This window comes from Carettochelys insculpta, chromosome 4 (genome assembly GCF_033958435.1).
Source record: "Carettochelys insculpta isolate YL-2023 chromosome 4, ASM3395843v1, whole genome shotgun sequence".
NCBI lineage: Eukaryota > Metazoa > Chordata > Testudines > Carettochelyidae > Carettochelys > Carettochelys insculpta.
In genome coordinates, this window is record NC_134140.1 from 77322966 (window position 1) to 77338613 (window position 15648).

General features: G+C 44.8%; 1 protein-coding gene across 6 annotated transcripts in view; it reads right to left on the reverse strand.

Moving 5' to 3' along the window:
- FNIP2 (folliculin interacting protein 2) overlaps nucleotides 1-15648 on the reverse strand; it is a 97657-nt gene that overhangs the window by 35811 nt on the left and 46198 nt on the right. For 3 of the 6 annotated variants that reach the window (XM_074993118.1, XM_074993117.1, XM_074993122.1), the window contains exons 3-9: nucleotides 11324-11458; nucleotides 8731-8831; nucleotides 8544-8615; nucleotides 6650-6750; nucleotides 6428-6517; nucleotides 5132-5203; nucleotides 3626-3755 (exon numbers count right to left, since the gene is read on the reverse strand). In XM_074993118.1, coding sequence (XP_074849219.1) covers nucleotides 3626-3755; nucleotides 5132-5203; nucleotides 6428-6517; nucleotides 6650-6750; nucleotides 8544-8615; nucleotides 8731-8831; nucleotides 11324-11458 — 701 coding nt within the window. The remainder of the gene's footprint in view (nucleotides 1-3625; nucleotides 3756-5131; nucleotides 5204-6427; nucleotides 6518-6649; nucleotides 6751-8543; nucleotides 8616-8730; nucleotides 8832-11323; nucleotides 11459-15648) is intronic. The other 3 variants (XM_074993121.1, XM_074993119.1, XM_074993120.1) reach the window with 2 other exon arrangements.

Sequence of the window (15648 nt, forward strand, 5' to 3'; positions counted from 1 at the left end):
GGTGTGTCCTGTGAGCTGCACATCCATGGGGAGTGCCTCAGGACCGAACTAGCCACGCATGGCCACATGCCACCCAAGCAGGGACCCCTGTGGCCAGGCAAACCTCCTGTCCCTCAGCCTGTTCCCTGGGGGGGTACACAGCCCTCTGTGACCAGCTGCAGGACCGACATGCCATCTCCCCCTACCCAGCCATCCATACAGTCACACCATCTAAAGGCCAAACGGGACCCACCCACCCTACAGGTAGAGGGATTGCTGCCCTCTCAACCCCCATGGAGGCCCAGGGTGCACTGTCCAGGATCACCCCCACAATGTACCTGCATCCTCATCCCTGTCCCACGCCACCCCCAGCATAGACCGGGCACCCCTCTGCATAGGTGGGAGAGAATGGTGCAGCCTGACAGCATTGTGCCTGCTTTAGCGACATTGTTTATTTTTTACAAAAAGCTATCTAAGTCACCTACATTACCCAGGGCCCTGAAAGAGCTCTCACAGCAATATATGTAAACCTCATTCAAGTAGGCCAAGGGGAGGATGGGCAAGGGAGGCATGGTGGGGATGAGGTAGTACGGTACCCAGCAGCCATGAGGAGCTGGCCTCAGGTGCGCAGGGACTGCTCACAGAGCCTCGCAGACCAACTCTAGCCAGCGAGCGTCCCAAATGTGGAGTGCCATGAGACTGACTTGGGGGCTAGGGGCCATCCCTGCCCTCAAAGAGTTTCTGCAGGACACAGCAGACCACGACAACCTGGGGGACATCTTCCACCCCTACGCTCATGGATGTCAGGAGGCTCCAAAATCTTGCCCGCAAGCGGGCAAAGGCATTCTTTTATGGGAGAGTGCATGAGCCAGGTGGCCACTGAAGAGCCCCTGGGAGGGGTCAGGGTGCCAGTGTAGGGCAACATCAGCCACAGCAGCAGGGGGCAGCCTGGGCTGCCCACCACACACAGGGGCATGCTCATGTTGCCGACCACACGCTCATCCTGCTGTACAGGCTGGAGGTGTGGAACATGGATGCTTCATGGGCCGGGCCCAGGCTGCCCACATAGATGACCATAAAGATGGTCCACCAGCACCTGCAGCATGACGGAGTGATAGCCTGGTGGTTCACGTAGTGGTCGGGCACCAGTCTGGGGCATGGATGGTGATGTGTGTCACATGGAACGCGCTGATGCAGTGGGAGAAACTGAAGCCCGCAAACCCTGTGACCACCTTGTCCAAGTCCCTGATGCGCTAAGCCTCCAGAGCAGCACATGGGTGATGGCTGCCATCGCCTGCAAGGGATGGAGTGTGGGCACACTCATGGCTAGGCACACGGCTGCTCCTGCCCCCCCCGGCTCCACCATCCATGGGCCCCCCAGGGAAATCCACCCTCTGGCCAACACTGCCCCTATACAAAGTGATTCCCCTTCCTGTTGTTGGGACAGTTGTCACTGTATGCTGGGGCCCTGATGGTGATACGTATGCCATCGACTGCCCCGAAGCAGTGGGGAAAGAGGAGGGTGGTGAACCCCACAATGGCTGCATCCAGGTTCCCAACATGCACCAGCCTCTGAATTAAAACCCAGTTGATGGCTCTGATGACCTGCGGAGAACAGAGTTGTGGTTGTGAACAAGGGTGCCCCTGCCCCCTTCCAGGCACCCCCACTTTGCCCCTCCCCCAGTTCCCTGGGTCTCCCCCATAGTGTGGCTCCCTGGCAGGGTGCCTGTGTAAGGGTGGGATGTCCTGGTTCCCCTGGGGCTGGACGTCCCGGCCCCCTCTTCGCACCTCTGCCCCCCAAGGGTCCCCTTTGCCTGCAGTCCCCTCCCCATGCCAGGCCAGAGAGTGCCTTACCTGGAGGATGGTGACTCCAACAGCCACCTTGTCCACCCTGAACTTCTACCCAATGAAGTGGTAGCTGTCTAGGGTGGCAAATTTCCACAAGGTAACAGCTATGCACTTCTTCATGATGAGGGCTGGACGCATCCGGGTGTCCTGGTGTCAGAGGATGGGGGCGAGCCAAGTGCAGAGCTCCATGTAAGTGCCCCTCTTTATTGTGAAGTTCTGCAGTCAGCATGCGTCATCCCTCTCAGTCAGAACCAGCCAGTGCTGATGGGGTGGGTCCAGACCTGCTGGATGGTGCTGGCAGGTGTCAGTGGGAGCTGTGGTAGGTTGGAGCCCCATGGCCAGAGTCTCCAGCATTGCTGGAGGTGTAGGAGGACTGCCAGAATGGCAGGCAGCAGGCATACTAGGGCAATCCTGGAGGTCTGTAGCCGCTGTAAGTCCACGTCTCTCGCAAGCAGGGGTCAGAAACGGGCACAGGCTCAGCTTCACTGTAAACAGCTCAGCAGACCTCGGCAGCATGTGCAGGGAGGGGTGTTTGTGAGGGGCCCTTTAAAGCATTGTGTGGCTGGCACTCCCGGAAGTTCTTTCCAGCCATGTGACCCTGTCCACGGCATTTCCTGGCCTGTTCTTTTGAAAGAGGGTGTACGGCTGTGTGGACTTACTCTTCTGAAAGGACGGGTAGCTCTTTCCAGCTGCTTTTTATATTTAGAAGTGATCTTCCAGAAGACGATCTTCAGGAAGACATCTTCCAGAAGATCACCTTCCGGAGGATTGCTGTAGTGTAGACATGGCCATAGTGTCAATGGATACAATAGGCACCAATTTGCAGTACCAACTGTTTGATCAAGGATGAGAAAGACAAGTCATCAGAAAGTGCTTGGTGCTAGATATACAGAAGCTGATGGCACAGGATGAAAACCAGGAACCACAAGTGGACAGGCTTATCAGTCCCTACCATCCTGAGCTCCTCAGCAGTGGCTGATCCCAGCTTCTCTGAAAACATGACAGTGTTAGGTTGGATGCTCTTTTCCAGCTAACTTCCATCAGGTGAGATGGAAAGCCTGCACCAACTTCATGTTGTTCTTAAACCGCACAAGTGGGGGTGGGGAGGGGAGCATGGGTCTCAGTTCTGTGTGCCTGCATAAACATATGCAGGCCTGTGTGTGAGCAAATAGGAGGAGGTGTAACAGAGAGGTATTCATTATCTTGCTTGGAAAAAACGAGGCTGCTTATAAGCTAAGCAAGTCTTTATGCACTCTGTGAGGTTTTCATTATACCAATGGCAAATGTGCTAAAGCTACTAAAACGAGCGTTTGCTATTGTTTCTTAGTCACAGTTCTTCCCTCCACCCTAAGGCTGTGCTAAAAATCATTCTTGCAGCATCCTGTATGTACCAAATGGGTTGTCACCATCTGTTACGCCAAGATGTGTCAATTAATCACAAATCAGATTTTGTTATAATAGAATATAATTGTGCCGCTGATGTCATTAAGTTCTCCTTCATGTCAACAGGAGTTCTATTCTTACAGTAACAGCTGAGAGTTTAATTGTGTTTGAATAGGTGCCATGGAGACAAAGGATAATCCTTCATTTGAAATGTGTTTATTTTCAGCCTCTGTTTGTAGGCACCCATTTGTAATAATCTTAAGCAACACCAAATACTAGGAAGTAAGAGAGATCAGACCATTACTAGGATATTTTTAAATTGACTTGCCTCTTTAAGAACAGAGGCTTGGTCAATATCAGCAAATGCAGCCTGTTGGCTATTGTACCCCAGAAGGTAGATGTTCCCAACACTCACCATCTTGGAATAATCCCATTTTCTAAACTTGTTGTTTGACTTCGGAGCCAGCGGCGCTGGTAACTACTGGAAGAGGAGGAAGAGGAGCTTGGTGATGGGAATGGCGTAATCAACAGACTGCTTAAAGAGGCTGTCAAAAAAGCACACATATTGGCATTTTGTAGAGTGCTGATTAAAACAAAATATTTCCTTCTGGCCAGGTTAACATGAATGTAATTCTTGGTTATTCATTTTCTTATAGGCTACATCTACACGGGCAGTCTCTGTCGACAGAAAAACCTCGGCAGTACCTCTGTAGACAGATTACATCTACACACAAAAGCAAATTGAAAGAGCAATCTACTCCGGCAACAGAGAGCAGCTAGCCCGCCCAGCCCTCTCTTGACAGAATGGCTGACTGGAAGCTCTGGAAACACGGCTACCTGGAGAATTGGAGGCCCTCCGTCAACAGAAGTGTCTACATGGGCACTCTGTTGACAAAACACTGTCGCAGGGTGCTATTCCTGATCGGAAACAGGGATAACTCTGCCAACTGAACAGCTGAGTTTTACTGGCAAACTCTCAGAGCGCTTTAACCATGCAGATGCTCAGTTAGTTTTATTGACAAAGGGGCTGTTTTGTTGATGGAAGCTGCCCATGTAGCTGAGGCCATAATGTTAAAAAAACAGCAGCTTTCTTTTCAGTCTGACTAGCTGGTGAAATAAAGTATTCTTTGTTTTTAATTTAATTTAATTTTTATTCTATTCTTTCCCCCTTATGAAAAAAAGTCTTCTGCAGGTTGAACCTCTCTAGTCTAGCACCCTTGGGACCTGATCAGTGCTGAATGAGAGAATTTGTTAGACCACGGAAGGTCAATATTTTCTAGCACATTACCAACAATTCCATTGCTAATAGTCAGCTCTTAAAAGACTTTTAGATGTAAATTACAGTGCAATAATAGCACAGAACACTGAAAGCCAGAACAAATGGCTGTAAACAAACTTTAGGAAGCCACAGGAAACCTGCCCACACCCATGATAAATGGACATCTGGCTAATGAAAATCTGAAGCCATCTGCTTAAAGAGACATTCTCAGCCATGAGAGACCATGTAACATCTACATGCTGTTTTTATTCCCACTGAGCAAAAATCCTCTCCCCTTGCCTCTTCCATGGAAACACGCCTACTGATTTCTTCCATAGCTTATACATTTATATTACTGAATTACTACATAGCCGAGAACCATGAGTTAATGTTGCAAAGGCAGAGAATATCACAAAATAAATCTCCCTTCTTACTGATTTTACAGGAGAAAGGGACGAGTGCGTTCTAGTGATGGACCTGATAAGCAGAAACCCAGTTTATTGATCAGGGAACTGCTCAACACACCTTCAAAGTTGGGTGGATGCACTATGAGCAGCAGCATCCCAACTCTACCCCAGTGGCTGGGCAAAAGCTGAATCTGTTGAATTGCTGTGATAAAAGCTTTGCTTTCATCAAATGGGAGAAAAAGAAACACACAAATACCTGACCGAGCAATACCGCTGTCTCTGTCTTCATTTTGCCCTCTGCTAGGCATATCAACAGGTGTGCTATGTGCTAAAGTAAACAAAGCAGATCAACAAAAAACATTAGGTGCTGCCTCATATTGTTGTCAGTGTTGAACAAATTTTGTATTTATGGGTCACACAATAGCAAAGTCACATCCAGTGCAGTTAATTAAAGCAACAGCTGTGCCCGTAGTGTATGGGAAGAGTAAAAAAAAATGTGTTTGAAGAACTGATAGCAAACATTTCAACACTGAACATTAGTACTGTGTTTGCCTATTTTTATTTTAGGCTAAAATCTCTTAAGCATCTTGAGGAATCTGATATATGCTGAAAAGTCATACAGCTAAGAACCAGCCCCCCACCCCCCCAAATTGTCTCAGGTGGACGATGCAAAAATGGAAGCACCCAAAATCTCTAGTCACACTTTAAAACCCTGACTCATTTGATTTTCTAGCATCAGTGGCACTGAACAGACTAACAATACTTTATATGGGTAGGTGAGTATCAGTTTCAGCTGTTTTTTAATTTTTTTGCTTGCAAGTTTCCAACATGATGAAGTGAAAACTCAAGGTTGTGTAGATCAGCAGTCAGTGTTGTTAGTACATAGTCATGTAACTTCTGAAGCATGCAAAATTTGTGAGGGAAATGAAGTAACTTTTCATTTTTGCAATTAGCATTATCAATTAGATCCAAGGTTCCCTCAACAGCATGAAGCATCATCACGCCACTAAGAGGACCCTTTCATATGTAAAGGAGGCTAAATGCTACTTTTGAAATTTAAGATAAAAGTCTTTAATATTGTAAAATCAAAACTTAAATCCTTTAGACTCAGTTCAATAATGTCACAAAGAGTAGTGCCAACAAGTGGAAACAAAAATTCCACTGGTCAAAAGAAATTGGAGGAAAGCAAAAAGAGAAAGAAGCAAAAGGGAACTGCCCACCAGCAAGACACCAACTGTAGACCAGGAAATATAAATCCTCTTAGAAACACAAGGGCTCATTTATTATTGAATACACATTACATTAGGAAATTTCCTTAATGTGAACATTTGTGGTAGAGGAGACAGAGAAGAACAGGAATCATTTTAATGCAGCCTGGTATTTCAGGAAGGCTTGAGTCAACACATAAAGCCAATATGTGCCTCTCATCAATATCTCCATCACTTTAGCCCTTTGTTTCTAGAGCGTAATTATGGACCTCCTGCCAGGATTCAGGAGGAGCTGGATTAATGTGGGTGGGTGGGTCACACTGTGCTCAGCATTCCACACAAACCTGCAAAGAAAGAAGCACTCCGGATGAGCCGGAGGGGAACTCCTTCAGATACACCCTGCAGCACTTTGCTGCTATACAACTGTAATACACCTAAAAACAGTAAGGCAGGAAGAGTGCCAGGCAAAAACAAACAAAAAACAATTAAAGACAATACAGAGAAAATAATTTAAAAACCAAACAAACAGATGTCATCAGGAAAAGAGTTTCAAAAACAAAATCTACCTAGATTACTTCCATTACGGCAGGTACCCAAGCCATTTTGATTGGAGGTCAACTTTCCCACATTGGGATCTTGATTGATGCATTCAAAGCTATCTTGCAAGCTAAAAAAAGAGAGAAATATCAATGTTTCTAAGGAGGTGGATAGAAGGTTTCCATTAGTATCAAGCTGCACTCAGTTTGTTTGCTTTATGATGTAAATATAAACTCAAGGATTAAACTAAACTCAAGGATTACCAACAAAACAAAGCAGCAGAAATGTAGCACTTTAAAGACTAACAAAATGATTTATTCAGTGATGAGCTTTCATGGGACAGATCCACTTCAACAGATCAATCTTATTTCCAATACAGACTGACATTTATAAGCACAGAGGACTCCCCACCCCCCCAAAAATTGCAATAAAAATGAACAAATCAAATAGAATGGAAGGAAAGGGGTGAGAGGTGGGGGGATGTAAGTTGTCCTGTCTGAGATAAATATGAGCATCAAAGGAAGGGAAGCAGCATCCCCCCACCCTCTCACCCCCTTCCTTCAATCCTATTTGATTTGTCAGTTTTTATTGCAACTTTTTCTCTTTTTGATTTTGGTCTGCTGTACTCATATGTCAATCTGCATTGGAAATGAGATTGATCGGATGAAGTGGGTCTGTCCCACGAAAGCTCATCACTGAATAAATCATTTTGTTTGTCTTTAAGGTGCTACCTTTCTGCTGTTTTGTTTTGCTGGAGTACAGGCTAACACGGCTACCTCTCTGTTACTATTCAAGGATTACCAGATACTTCTATACAGGTTGAAAAAGTCTCTTGTCCGGCACACTCTCTTCCAGGAGCATCCTTGGCGGCAGGGAGCCTTGCTGGCAGCCTGCTTTGGGGAGCCCCCAGGGGAACCAGGGCATAGAGCACTGCCTGCAGCTGCATAGCCGTGGGGACCTCAGTCATGGCAGGGGAGCCTGGAAGCCCCAAGAGGGAGCCATGCAGTAGTGCCCCTCCGCCCCTGCCCTCCAGGCAGCCTGGGGGCAGGGAGCCTATGGTGGCCAGGAGAGGAGCCCAGCCAGCAGGCTGGTGGGCCCCCACAAGGCAGCCAGGAGGCCTGACCTCTTCTCTTCCTGCAAATCCCCTCATTCGGGAACCCAAGGGTGCCAGATGAGGCAGATATAATCTGTATTACAGCAGATACTACAGTTGATTTTAGCCATAGAAAATAGGCCATGGAGGACTACAAACTTTAAGACTGTGCCCTTTGGAATTAACTAACTTTCCAAGTTTGGGTTCTGCTCAGTGATTTTTAGGGCTAAAGGGGAACAGAGGAAAATCTCATCAGCCAGTTTCAAAGAAGAGAGAAAGGAGGGAAAACTTTTGAGTTTCACTTACTGCTCATGCAGAGCCACTTGTATAGTCTAAGGGCATATCTACACAGCAAATCAATACCCACTGTAGGCCTGGGTCATCTGACTCTGGCTCGTGGGGTTTAGTGGCCGGGGGGTGGGGCTATAAAGTTGCCATGAGGATGCTTGGGCTTGGACTGGAGCCCAAGTTCTAAGGTCCCACATGGTACAGGGAGGATCCTGGAGGCTGGGCTCCAGCCTGACCATCTACACTGCAAATTTTAGCTCTGCAAACCAAGCCATATGAGCGCAAGTCAGCTGACCTGGGCCATTCCACAAGTCCTTTAGCGTAGATGTTCCCTGAATGATCCTGTTTGGGACTACTAGAGGTCAGTATGAGAATACAGCTTGGAAGCAGTCTCACTCTCTCTCCCTTTCACTCCCAGCCAGCAGAGATTCGGTCACTTGGTCTGACAAGCCCTCCAGTTTTACACAGACCAACCATACAAGCAGTGACAGAACCACCCTAAAAGGACAAAGGAAAAAAATACAGGAAGCAACTTAACTTACTTATTTGTGCTGCCACTGAAGCTTCCCACTCTGGCTGAGAACACTTTGCTTATCATAAGCTGCGGAGGAGAGCTGAAAGGATAAACAATCATCATCTCAGTGACTCAGGAATTCCAATACTTTCTCCTTCTCCGCATCTAAGCATTTGGCAATACGGAAAAATCCTAGAAGAAGAAAACAGACTTACCGTATATAGTGGATTTTCAAGGTACAGCCTTTGTAACTCATTGCCACTGAGCCAAACATCATTTCGCCAAGCATGTTGACATCGGAGGCTGGCCTGGTGTACTATAGGTAGGTGAGTTAAAGAAAAAGAAAAAGGAAAAGCCAGTCTCAGCTCATTGCATTAGTTTTTGGTTGCTGCTCAGCACTACCAAATTTTGAATGTAAAATACAAGTAATTTCTGCTTCCTGGTGAAGAGCAGCATATACCAAGAAGTGTTTGTGCAATGTGTGCATACAGTTACAGTATGTAATATATTTAGTTCTTTAGAGAGGCCCACTAGTTCCTTATTTGCATGGAAACTCCAAAAGGTATGCAATGAATAAATCAGCACAAGTTGTTTTATATCTTCTTGCCATACTCCTTTATTGTAGGCTGTTGCTTGAGAAGGACGGCAAGCACTGCAGGTCTGAAGAGCCTGGACCATTAAATTAACTCATTTAAATGGCAAGATATGCTTAGAATGGCTATTTTTACAAAATAAAATAAATCCTGTTTCTTATTACATTCCAAAGATCTCCAACCAGAAGGAGGATCAGCTCCTTACACATAAGTTCAAACCATAGTAAGGGTAGTATCTTGTATTTCAACGCAAAGATACATTCCCCTCACCCTTCTCAACATTACCAAATTTCTTTAAACAAACCCAATCTGCATGAAGTCTTTCACTTGTCTCTTAACACGAGAAAAATGTTTGCCTGGTTTGAGAAGATTCACACAAGCAACTTTAGAGAGGTATATTGGTATTAATGTAAAACATTATCTTTTCCTGAGTCTTGCATGTTCTTTTTTGAAATAAGCACCTAGAAACTGGTAGGTGGTAGGAGATTGGAAGAGTGCCAAAAAGCAACAAACCTTGCTCTGTGCAATTAGAAACCTTGCTTTGACTAAATTTAAGAATTCACTTACTAGGGCATGGCCACACTAGCGGATGTACAGGTACAGCTGCATCCCTGTTAGCTGTTTAACAGCTAATATCCACTATGCCACCAAGAGAGAACACTTCCATTAGCCTAACTACTACACCCCACATAAGCAGCAGAGGATGCATCAGTAGAAGAAGCTCTCCTGCCAACATAGAGCTATCCACACTGCACTTATGTTGGTGTAACTTATATCGCTCACGAGGTGATTTATCCCCCACATGTGATATAAGCTATGCTAACATAAGCTGTAGTGTAGACGTTGACTCAGTGGCAGGCTTCTAGGGATTTTGGAGGAAAAAATAAAGCAGAATATGGACTTTTTAAAGAAAAACTGAACATTAAAAAGTCACTTCCAACTGAAACATTTTTTTAAAATGCCCATTGTTAGGGTAAGTCTGTGTAGCAAAGAAAGCAACTGTAGCAGCAAGTCTCAGAGCCTGAGCTATCTTTCTCAGGCTTGTGCTACACCTAAAAAATAGCAGTGTGCATGCTGCTGCTCGTGCTGGAGCGCTCAAACTCTACTTCCTCACCAGTTTTCAGGGCCCAGGTTCCAGCTGGAGCCCAAAATGTCTACATTGCTATTTTTAGCTTCACAGCAGGAGCCTGAATCAGATGACCCCAGGCGCAGAGACTGGCTCCATTATGGGTCGAGGCGGTTTTTTTGGCTGCATAAATGTACCCTAAGATTACTAGAACCAAAAAACTGAAGAAAAGGAGCTCATCTACACACACAAACTTGCATTAACTACAATAATTAAAAAAAAAAAAAAAAGATTTTAGTTACATGTGTAAACAAACAAGTTTTATCTAAGGCCTGATTCTCTTTGTATATTTGACAGTATTTTGTGTAGTCAGTTTCACCGTTTCCTCAATGCAGTTAACACAGCACTGACTTAACTGAATGTAGGACAAGGCCCTTAACTTTTTATATGGCAGCAGTCACACTGAGTGCAGTGTGGGTGTACATGCTTTACATCTTTATAGCAACTTTACCTTAGCTTCTCATTTACATGGGACTTTGAAATGTCAGATCACAGGGGATGTTTTTTAAACAAACAGGGAAGAGGGCAATTGCCAGTTTTTGTGGTTTTATGGAGGGCCACATGCAGAACCTGAAAGTATTTAGCCCCTTTTAGAAGCTGACTAGATTTCACATTGACAGGCTCCAATTAATTTAAAATCTCTCTTATAATCAGTTGGGTTCAACAGCTCCTGAAGAAATTATGAACATTGGCTCTTGCAATGGAGATCCAAGACAGATGCAATATATTTTCTAGATCAAAATGTGGAAAGCCACAGAGCACTTACATATTTTTGGAAATTTCTAAATTGTAGTTGTAACATTTTTCTGTGATGTTCAGATAAACTGAAGAAATATGAAATTTTAAAAACTGGACATTGAAAGCTCAGGAACTACTGAACTTACATAGGAGTTTAACAATAAAATAAACCATCCCTTCTCCACAGCTACTCAACACATGGAAGGAAAGAAATGCAAATCAAATCACTTACTAAAAATTCTCCCTAAACATTTAAAAATATATTTGTGAATTTAACATGTTAGTATCTTTAGTCAGACTGTGTGTGTGTGTGTGTGTATATATATATTTGCATAGATGTGTTAATGTTACCTGGTACTTTGGAAGCTGGTCCTTGATATGCTGTGTGCAACCCACTGACGGATTATGGAAAGAAATACTATTGGTCCCACTGCTTGCTTGGCAGCACTTGGCAGAAGCCTTTCCTGGAGCATCCTCTACTATTTTCTGTGTCAGAAAAGGTTTATGATGAAAGTAAGTTTAACAGACATGAAGACTTGGGTTTTTAGCTGTACTGCTGTGATCTCAAAAAATTCTGGTTAAGAAGATAATTGGAGCAATTTCAAAGATTTTGTTTGTTGGTTTAAAAAAAAAAATCAAGTCATATTAGTAACCCTGGCTTTTCAACAGAAAGAAGGTAAGTGATGCCTAAAAGAAGGTAAGTGTAGGATTATTCTTGAACTTAGTCTACCAATGAATTAAACTGTTGCAGAAACACATGGCACATACATTATATAAATACTCTGCTTCTACAGTCATTGTGATCCTGGTCAAAGTAGCACAAATCTATCCACTGCAAACTTTTATTTTCTTCCTGTTAACATACATTTCTTAGAAAAATCAGAAGTGAGCTGTATTCTAACAATTTGATAATGTTTATGCAAATATATCATTTTATGAGCTGCTTTCTATGGATACTGTGCGGTCATTATTTTAAATTGCATGGGGTTTCTGATTCACAAAGTACAGTAGATTTCTTCAACAGAACAGCAGCAAGCACATAATTAGCAGGAATATTAGGATGAATAATCACTTGAGCAGAAGTTTAAAAACCAGCCATTAGCCGGTTGAATACATGCAATATTCACCTGTCAACAACTGCATTGTCAACTCCCCAAGTTTACTTGCATTGTTTTTCTTGCTCTATGAGGGAGCTTTTACTACAGGAAGACTTAACAACTGCATGCTGTTTAAATGGATAACATTGTGCTAAATGTTACTAAGCAATCATAGAATACTAGAACTGCAAGGAAACTCAAGAGGACCTCTGCACTCGTGGAAGGAACAAGCACCAACAAGACCATCCCTGAGAGGTGTTTAAATTTCACAATAAAATTAAAAATAGAAGTTTTTGCCTACAGAGTTGCAATGTAAAAACTGTATTTGTTTAAACACACCCACCCACACCCCTCTTAGCTCTCCATCAAAAGCGCTAGTTTGCCTAGAATGAATGCTTTCAATGCATGCATTTGGCTACATCTAAGCTAGTAGTGGGGGATATAAAATACTGTGTTCTTGTAAAAATATTCATGGCAGCTTTCATCAAGCCAGGATGCTAAAAACAGTAGGCTGGGGGTACAGCATCAGCAACAGCGAGCAGCAGCATGGACTAGCCACTCTGAGCACACACCTATGGGGTTCAGGCAGGTTTCTGCTTAGGACAGAGAGAACATGCAGCTGTTTGCTGCCACCTGTGCTGCCCCAACTAAACAACTGTTTTTAGAGGGCGAACTCTGACAGCCAGCATGGGTATTTCTATATGGGCAGGGAATCACACCCCCAGCTCCAAGTGTAGATATATTCTCCGAAATGTTTTCACTCCCTTAAAACTACTAGCATTGCGATAACAAAAGAGCTCAATCAGGACCTCATTGTACTGGACACTGTACACCAGGGGTGGGGAACCTACCGGAGCTGGTCTGCAGCTTGATCTGGCCCACAAATCTTAGGGCTCATTCCCGCACCCTCTCCACTGGGGCACAAGCTGATACTGGCACTCCAGCCACATGGCAGGCAGGCCGGAGGACACCATAGCTAGAGTGCCAGCCCCAGCTGGCTTGTGCCACGGCAGGTGGGTGGGGAACCCTGAGCCATGCAGGCCCAATCCCAAGAAGCTGGGATTAGATCTGAACTGTGGGCTGTGCCTGGTGGGCGGGGAACTGCACCACGATCAGTCCCGTTGGCTAAATTGTGGCCAATGGGAGCAGCTGTTCCCTGCACTGCACAAAGCCATGCAGAGCCATGTGGGTGCACACCCTTAGGTGTCCCCATCTCCTCCCAGCAACTGCCCCGACCCCATTCCCCAACCACTGCTCCACCATCTCCTTCCAGACCCTTCACACACTCCAGACCTTGCCCCCACCCCCAGCCAGACACCACAATCCAGCCTGCACCCCCATCCCTCGCCCTACCCCCACTCATGCACCGTCTCCACCCGAGCTTGGCACTGAACCCCTCATTTTTGACCCTATCCAGAACAGGGGGGACCCCACAAAATCTACTAGCCCTTGTCCCTCTGAGCTCCAAGGTGGAGTTTTGGCTACACGGACAGCTTCTGTCAACAGAGGTCACTGTCGACAGAGAAACCCCAGCAAAACTTCTGTTGACAGAATGCTTATGAGCGCAGATGCTGATTGAAAGTGCAAGCCGTTCTGTTGACAGAGAGCAGGCAGACTGCCCAGCCTTCTCTTGACACAACAGTGACTGAAAGCTCTGCAAACAGGGCTGCCTGGGGAACCAGAAGCCCTCTCCATCAAGAGAGGTGTCTACACAGGCACTCTGCCAACAAAACACTGTCAACAGAGGCGTTATACCTGACTGGGGAGAGGCATAACGCTGCCAACTGAACAGCTGAGTTTTGTTGACAAACTCTCAACAGAGTGCTTTCACTGCGCAGATGCTCGGCAAGTTTTGTCAACAAAGGCCCAGTTTTGTCGATAGAAGCTGCCTGTGTAGACGCAGCCTTTGAGAGTAGTGAGGTGAAAGTCTTTTCTGTTTCTCAGCTGGGAGCCATCTTTGCGATGTTTTATAGGCTTTTTCCTTTCTCCTCACTTCAGGGGGTAGGTTGCTTCTCAGAAACATGTGGCCCCTGACTGATTCTTCTTTGGGTCAGTGGCCTCCAATCCCAAAGTGGTTCCCCACCTCTGCTGTGCACAAATGCAAATGAATCTACAATCTCTGGCAAAAGAAACAAGCAGTCATGTAGCACTTTAAAGACTAACAAAATAATTTGTAAGGTTTCATGGGGCAGACCTATTTCTTCAGGTCTGGGGATAGTGCTTTACTGGAAATGGCAGGACAGTTTTATAACACAGAGATACAAAAAAAAAACTGAAATAAAAACTGACAAATCAGATAGATAGGACAGAAGGGGAGGGGCACGAATGATGGGGAGGAGGGGGAGAGAGTTACTAAGTATAAGTGTCCTGCCTGAGATCGCTAAGAACATGAAAGATGGGGAAGCTGTCTCTGTAACATGTGAGGTAATTGCTGTCTCTATTGTGACCGAGCTTCAACGTATTGAATTTGAGCATAAATTGCAGTTCACAGGTTTCCCTTTGTAATCTGCTGTTAAAGTCTCTTTGTTGTAAGACGCATCGTCTCAGGTCTTTAACAGTATGGCCCATTTCACTGATGCGGAGTAGGGTATAGTGAATTCAGTTGCATCTGTGTAAACTCTGCATTTTATGAATGCATTAGGAGTTTGCAATGAAACAGTTGTGACTGGATTTCCTTAATGTGACAGGGTTTTAGCAGCTGTCAAGAAAAAACGGAGAGGAAAAAACCAAAACCAAAAACCAGATGGGTAAACAGGGATAACACACGCTGTTGTGTTTCATGCAATAAGCAGCACATCTATTACCTAACCAGCATTAACTGTTTCATACATCTGATCATGGTAAAAAAGGAGTTTATAAAAGGGATAATAAAGTTCTTCCAAAATTAGACGTCAAATACCGCAACCCCCTGTTTTTAAAAGAAATTATTGTGCTCAAGCTAGCAGCCTGACTATTAAGTGAAGTGACAGTTACAAAAGCTAGAAAAAGGGAATTTAAGACAAGATCAGAGGGAGGAGGCAGACACAACCTAGTAGTGTAACCTTGTAATTCTGGAGAGGTGAAATGGGTTTGGACTACAGCAGCAGCAAAAGGAAGTCCTTTTACAATCAACTATAAAATGAACCAGATGTGTGCAGAGAATTTTGTTGTTTTTTCTAAATGAGGCTGACTGGTCTGTCATATTTTACTACATATTCGCATTCCTTTTGTGCTGCTTTTGCTTGGCACTGCATTTATGTAACTGCTGCTTACATAATCCCCAATGTGACTGTCATTAGGTGGTTACAAATGCACAAATGTTCGTAGTCATGTGCTTGACACAAGCTACTGACAAAAACGGCCTTAATATAAAAAAGTGTTCTCCTCTACGCTACCCACAGCAATAGAAAGAGTAACATTAAATATACTACAGCATGATTGAATATACATTTCACTATCCTTGTTAAATAGAAGATAATCTGCCTCGTTTCCCAAATAAGCAGATTTAACGGTAAAACTGCCATGAATCTCTCCTGTATATATGAAGGGGGAAAGCTCCATAATTCAAGGCTTGATGCTGTTCCAAATTTAAGTCATTTT